General features: G+C 40.1%; 1 protein-coding gene across 1 annotated transcript; it reads left to right on the forward strand.

The window, feature by feature from the left end:
- Positions 1 to 282: 282 nt before the first annotated feature.
- On the forward strand, positions 283 to 4,642 carry mapk12a (mitogen-activated protein kinase 12a). Its single transcript, XM_053318508.1, has 12 exons — positions 283 to 531; positions 1,298 to 1,427; positions 1,579 to 1,637; positions 1,768 to 1,879; positions 1,970 to 1,999; positions 2,288 to 2,335; positions 2,561 to 2,675; positions 3,177 to 3,248; positions 3,345 to 3,424; positions 3,628 to 3,706; positions 3,796 to 3,969; positions 4,157 to 4,642. Exons 1-12 carry the CDS (start codon positions 413 to 415, stop codon positions 4,222 to 4,224), a joined length of 1,086 nt encoding a protein of 361 aa, XP_053174483.1. The 5' UTR covers positions 283 to 412; the 3' UTR covers positions 4,225 to 4,642.
- The last annotated feature ends 2,676 nt before the right edge of the window (positions 4,643 to 7,318 follow it).

Here is a 7,318-nt window from a genome sequence, read left to right on the forward strand (position 1 = left end):
CTCTTCGTGTACACTTCTGGGTGTTCATGCCCCAGCAAGCCCCAAACATTTACTCACCCCACCTGCATGCACAAAGCATAGAGGCGCTGAGGTATATACCACAACTACAGCTGCAGGATAGTTTATCATCGACTTCCAAATTTGTGTGCACCTACCGACGCGTGTACTTTTAGCCTAGTCTCACTCACATTCCAGTCTTCTCACCTTTAATTGTAGGTCTAGTACAGGACTCGGGAGTGGCTTGGTGACCTCAGGGTGCGCCCTGAGCTGCTGTAACGCAGAGCTGCGCAATGATCGAGGGTGAGCTTGTAAGCCCGATCTGGAACAATGGGTGTGTAGCGACCGAGGAGAAACGAACAGTTAAAGAAAAGCAAATCCTAGACTTCTTTGATTTTATTTTTTAAGAATAACAATGTCTAGGCGCGTCAGACCCGGCTATTATCGCCAAGAAGTCAACAAAACCTCATGGGAAGTACCGGAGCGATACCGAGATCTGAAGCAGGTGGGAACCGGAGCGTACGGGACGGTCTGGTAAGTGAAACCTGCGAAACTGGATGAAGCACTACAGATCAGACTGCTGGTGTAAATGGAGCATGTTAACAAAAGAGAACGACGGAGCAGATGGTGATATACAGGCGGCCGCACTGTGCCATCGCCAAACAAAAGACAAAGTATCTGCGCTCCGCTGAACACATGCTGCTTCATTTCCTTATATGATGGAGACACTTGCACCGATACCTCCGCTGTGGATTCACCCCAAACGCCCTGACGTCTTTAGTCAAATAAAAGATGATTAAGTTATGAAGCCAGCATGAGCTGGGAGGGTGATTGAGGTGCGCTCAGCCAAGTTTGCTGATTCACAACAATGAAGCAGCTTTTCAGGCACCTTTGTGCGTCTCACAGCAAGCGGCCCCCATTGTTGTAAATGATTAACTGTGTGGGCGGGTGGAACTGCTCTGACTGGCTGAATGCAATTTAATAACACATGAACAACTCTGAAAATTGTAGTTTGATTATAAATGCTGTATATGGAGCCCCCTGCTATAGCAGGAATGCTTCAATGGGCTAGCAGATGAGGGGGGAGGGAGGGGGGGGGGTTGTCTGTAAATACAGGTTTTGGCATATAGGGGACATTCCTGATCAGAAGATATCAAATGACCTTAATGATCTTAACTGACATGCTGATCTCAGTTAACTTAGTAATTAACATTTCCTCATACTGGTGATAGTATAGATCAGCTGGTCTTTTTTGGAAGATATGTTGTCTCACAACCTTTTGTTATATTTATACTTTCAGCTCAGCAGTGGACGCCAGAACAGGGACCAAAGTAGCCATCAAGAAGCTGTACCGGCCTTTCCAGTCTGAGCTCTTTGCCAAGCGTTCCTACAGGGAACTGAGGCTACTTAAACACATAAAACATGAAAATGTGAGACACAACATTATCATACTTAAAGGCTCCAAGCTCTTAAGACTGCAGTATTTCTTTTGTATTTCTGCACTCTTTTATAATGCTGATTCAATTAAGACTTGACAGTTGTATTCAAGTAGTGTGATATTGTCATTTTTGCTTGGTGCAGGTGATTGGCCTATTAGATGTGTTCACAGCTGACCTCTCTCTGGACAGATTCCATGATTTGTAAGTGCATTTAAATGCTCCTTCTGCTGCACTCTTCTGCATTTATTTGATCAAGTTTGGCCAAAATAATTTTAAATTGGAAACTTGCTGAAGAGAATGTAGCTCTTGTAATGTCTCCTTCTTCCTCAAGTTATCTGGTGATGCCGTTCATGGGGACAGATCTGGGGAAGCTGATGAAGCTACAGAGGCTGTCAGAAGAAAAAATTCAGTATTTGGTTTATCAGATGCTCAAAGGGCTTAAGGTGGAGAACATTTTGACTTTATAATGTGTGTATTTTATTACCTGGGTTTAATTGTGTTTGTTAAATTTCTGTTATATTCTTTTATTACAGTATATTCATTCTGCTGGTATAATTCATAGGGTAAGTTGGCTTTTATATTGTTTGTATGTCCACTATGTATGTGTGACACAGCTGACAGTAGAAGAGGGACCATGTGTGTGCACATCAAGGCAAATTATTTAAAAAATGTTTCATTGTATGGTCCAAAGGAGCAAGGTCAAGACACTGTTAAGCTCCCAATGAATAGTTTTCTTCTGTTTTTTGGGCCAACAACTGTTATAACTGTAACTTTTCTCTTGATTGTTTGCTGCAGACTCACAATAATTTCACAGTCACTGTTGATCATTGTTTTCATATCAACTTTTGCAGGACCTCAAACCAGGAAATCTTGCCATCAATCAAGACTGTGAGCTCAAGGTACAGCTGTACACGCCCTGATAACACAAACAAACACAACATTTGAAAATATTTAATTTGTGGTAATTTTTAAACAGCATGTGCTCTTTACCACAATACCAAACCTCTCATTTTAAGGAATGTTTACAAGGTTTAATTGTTAATTGTGTTTCTGACAGTAGTTCCTTATTGCATGTCAATTTTGTTGTATTTCACTCTACTGTATTTCCTTCCATGTTCTGTTAGATCTTGGACTTCGGTTTGGCGCGGCAGGCAGACAGTGAGATGACCGGGTATGTGGTGACTCGATGGTACAGAGCCCCAGAGGTCATCCTGAGCTGGATGCACTACACTCAAACTGGTAATGTGGATTAAAAGAACAAATCCAATCTTGTACTGTCATCTTTCATCAATGTGTTCTCCATTAATGCCAATTAGCACTGAATTACTGTGTTATTTTAAAATGTGAAATGTATCAGTTATTTAAGTGTACTGTGGGAGTATTTATTATTTTTTCCATTGACAGATTTTTCTGTATGATTGTGAATATGGTGTAAAAGACCCTTTAAGGCAAAGCAATATATGAATAAAAAGGTTAAGATGGGCTTGTGTCACTGTGGTACAGTAGGACATGTAGTAGAGAGGTGTAACAAACACATTTGTTCAATGGAGTTGGTGGGTAACAATAAGTATTGACCACTAGGTGGAGCACTTTACCTTTAATTGCAAGCACTTTATTTGGGAATGCATGCACCCTATGCTGCTTAACACTGGTCTACAGTGTCCTGTAGCTGTAAAACCTTTGGGATCTTATGAAGTATGAAATGAATGGGGTTTAAGAACTATGTTTTCTCTTCTTCAGTGGATATTTGGTCTGTGGGCTGCATTATGGCGGAGATGCTGCAAGGAAAACCTCTCTTCAAAGGCAGCGACCGTATCCTTTTACCACTCTTACCCTTTTGATGTTTTTCTTAACCTTTTAGAAAGTATCCCTTGACATCGTATTTGATCCTTGACCCCTGTTCCTCAGACCTTGATCAGCTGACCGAGATCATGAAGATTACAGGAACACCAACTCAGGAATTTGTATCAAAACTAGAATCTGAGGATGTGAGTTCAGATTGTGTGACACATACATGTTAAACATGCTCTCCCTGACTTTGTTATGATGCTCAATTGTGTCGCCATATCTTCCAAATTTTAGAAATAGGAGGCACAAATGGGCAGATCTCTAAATCCAAATCCACACGCCTCACATGTAACTATGAGCATATTGATTTGTTTAAGAATGATGTATTAATGTCTTCTTTTAGGCCAAAGGCTACATAAAAAGTCTTCCAAAAGTGGAAAAGAAAGACCTACAAAATGTCTTTTCCACAACTAACCAACAAGGTAGGGCATGCTCAGTCTTTTAATTCCATTCATTTTCCATCTGACAGTCAAACTCTGATTCAATTTAATGGTTTCCCCTCTTCCCTCAGCTGTGTCTGTGCTGGAGCGTATGTTATTGCTGGATCCAGATAACAGGGTTACGGCTTCAGAAGCTCTCTCGCTGCCTTACTTCACGGAGTTCAGAGAACCTGATGAGGAAACAGAAGCACAGCTGTACGACCACTCGCTAGACAACACAGACCTCCCCCTGGACCAGTGGAAACGTAAGGACGAAGGGAAGGAGCTGTTAGACTAATCATGGTGCAAGGAAACAGAAAAAAAGATAAGATCAATAAGGGGTGAACGATGTAATGTCAGGAGGATGAAGGACAGAGGGGAAAGGAGGAAGACAGTATGGACTCCAATGTTTTATTAATCAGTTGTCTTTCTCCTCTATGCTTCTTTTTGTAGGTCACACCTTCACAGAGATCTTAACCTTCAGGCCTGTATTGCCAGAATCCAAGGAAACCTCTCTGTAAGACACAAAGAATTGGCTGTGCAAACTGGGACCAGAACAAACTAACATTTTATCTTTTTGCCTGTGGGACCTGTTCACAATTCTCTTAGAAGTGGGAGCTGACATCTTTTTGACTTCCCACTTGACTCTTTCAATGTCATGTCGGTCCAGTAGTTTGCTTCCACAGTCTAGTTAGTATTAGACCTTTTCATCTCTTCTCTCTGTGCGGCGGATGGTATACTATACTTTGATAAGTAACTAAGTATTCAAGTCATTACGTTATTACTTGAGTTACTTATCCAAGTGCAGTTTAATTTACAATGCAATTTTGTTAAGAGTGGTACGTGCAGTGTGAGTTCTTTACTAAAAACATTACTCCCAACCAGCCTGTATGAAATACAAATCAAGAAATGACAGCGTGACTGTGGGAAAACATATTTTACTTACTTTACTTTTAGTCACACTAATCCTGACATTTCTCAACAGATTAAAATCGAATTAATAGTTTGATTGTTGAGAATCACTGTGATTGAGGATTACTGCATTGTAATGTATCATTTTGTTAAGCAAATTCCTTGTTAGTGACTGCATGTCTTCGAGAGACATTTGACTGGAGTTATTGGGACGTCATTGTGCGTGTGTGTGTGTGTGTGTGTGTGTGTGTGTGTGTGTGTGTGTGTGTGTGTCCTACTTTCAGGGACAGTGGCTCGGGGTCTATGGTCAAAGTTAGAGTTAGGGTTTGGGCTTGGCACGTAGTAGTTATGGTTAGGGTAAGCCTCCAGGAAATGAATGTAGTTTCCCTTAAAGTAACCTAAGCATGTGTGTGTTTGTGTGTGTGAGTGTGTTTCTACATGCATGCTGTGACCTCCTTCCTCCCAGTGGCCTTAATGATAATGACAAATACCAATTCTGCTACAGGTTATGCAAATTCGTATTTTGATCTCACACCAAAAACAGATGTTAATAACATCTGATGTTGGGACTTTTTTTAAAGCATCAAAATGCAAAAACACATTTTCTGTGTTAATTTGTTGAATTCATGTTTGTAAGACCACCACACATTTTTATTATTAAATATTCTCTTTGAAAATTATGTCTGCGTATACTGTTTGTTTTCTCTTGAAATACATGAATTGTATCCCATCATACACAGTATATTGAAAGTTGTAGTATTATTGTATCAGTATATTATTCTTTAGTATTTTATTTGTCTTAATGATAATTATTCACAGTTCTACAATAATTCAGCTGTGAATCCAACAGTAATCAAAAGTATCCTCCTTGTTCAACAACATTGCATGGTCCATTTTACTATCCAAATAGGTGTCAAGCATTTCACTTTTTATGTTTCACATGTAGATTTACCACTAGGTGGTGGCAGCACATAAAACAAGCCATTATGACTGGCCTGCATTATGTCAGTCTGTCAATTCACTAGTTTGTTCTAGACTGAAATATTACCACATATATTGGATGGATTGCTATGAAATTTGGTGCAGACATATATTCTTTCTGTACAACATACTGTATCCTAACTTCAGTGACAACCTGACTTTTCATCAGGAAACATCATCCGGTAAAAATGTTTTATTGTCCAATAGTTTGGTTTATGGCCAAATGCTAATGACAAAAACTAATGACATTCACATCAGCCTAAGCTACACTTTATGTTTAGTGCTAATTCACAAATGTTGGCAAGCTGAGATGGTCACTATGACAACATTATACTAAACATCAGCATGCTAACATTGCCATTGTGAGCATGCTGGTGTTAGCATATAACTCAGAATCATGGTTCCTCAAATTAGTGTTATTATTCCTTTCTGGAAGTTTAAACCTGTCTAAGATGGGTTGTCATGGTAGTTGTTGCGCTGATTTATCTGGATTGCCCTCAACATTGACCACTTTATTTTTGTATTTAATATGATTGATGACTTTAAATAACAAATGTTTGAACATTCTTGCAGAATGCCTGTTTGCTTTTGGATTCTGCTCATTCCTCTGCACACATTCTCCAATTGTGGGTGTTGAATTTTACAAGCTTGTCTTCAGTGACCTCCAGATCCTTGACTCCCAAAGGGTGACTCCCCCAGAGGACAAGCTTCCTTCCTGTGCCTGAGCTCCTCCAAACCAAACTCTGGGTGCTTGTTGTGTCCTCCTAATCGCACAGACCGAGGATAGTTCACTCAGAAGTCAGAGAGTTCTGTTCCTGCTGCAGACAGGAAAACAGAGGGCAAAGCACATTTTTTTACCCTACAACCCCTCCTCTCGAACACACAGCAGCACATGGATGGACTCCCCTCTCTTGGTCTTGTTTGTTGACCCCAGGGTTTATTTTCAGAGTGTGTTGGATTCAAGCAGCATATTTCTTGAGACACACATGGAGTTCACATGTGTGCACTCGTATACACAGATACGCCTGGCATGCACTGTGGGATACATATCTATATATATAATGTATATATATATACATATATACACACTCAAACTGACACTGACTGAGCGTACACATGGAATGGCAGTGATGCCCAAACACTGGTTTGACCTGGGTCACTCTCTTTTCTTAAGCCAGTTATAAATTAGTTTATTTTATGTGTCTGGGGGAGTATCTCAGTACGTTTGCTGGGATTCTTCATCCTGCATGTGCATCTCAGATTGAACATAATAACACTAACGAGCTTGGAAATGTTTCCGTTTGTTTCATTTGTCTCACAGTAGGAACTCTGATAGCTAATGATTGGATAAATGAGAGCCAAAGCTGTCACTGTACCAGCAGAAAAAGCTCTTTAATTCCACCCTAGATCATCAGTTTTAATTGAAATGAACAACAGCAACAGAGAATCATCAGTGACAGTGTTTATTTTCCAAATAGTTTTTTGGGTTGTCATGTCCTTGCTGGAGATCTAATAAACAGCTTCAAGGGCTCTGCTAAGATAAAATTGATTGAAGTTTTACCAGGAGGTGAAATGAAAATCTGTCAGCTCACTTAATGTCCTTGTCTGTGTCTATCAGTGGGCTTTACGCAGATTTATATTTCGACAAAGTAGGGTATTTTGTGTATGTGTTCTTCACCATGTGACTGTTTCCAGATGTCGGTTTGGATCTTTGTTGCTCCT

Source organism: Scomber japonicus, chromosome 5 (genome assembly GCF_027409825.1).
Source record: "Scomber japonicus isolate fScoJap1 chromosome 5, fScoJap1.pri, whole genome shotgun sequence".
In the NCBI taxonomy this organism is placed as follows: domain Eukaryota; kingdom Metazoa; phylum Chordata; class Actinopteri; order Scombriformes; family Scombridae; genus Scomber; species Scomber japonicus.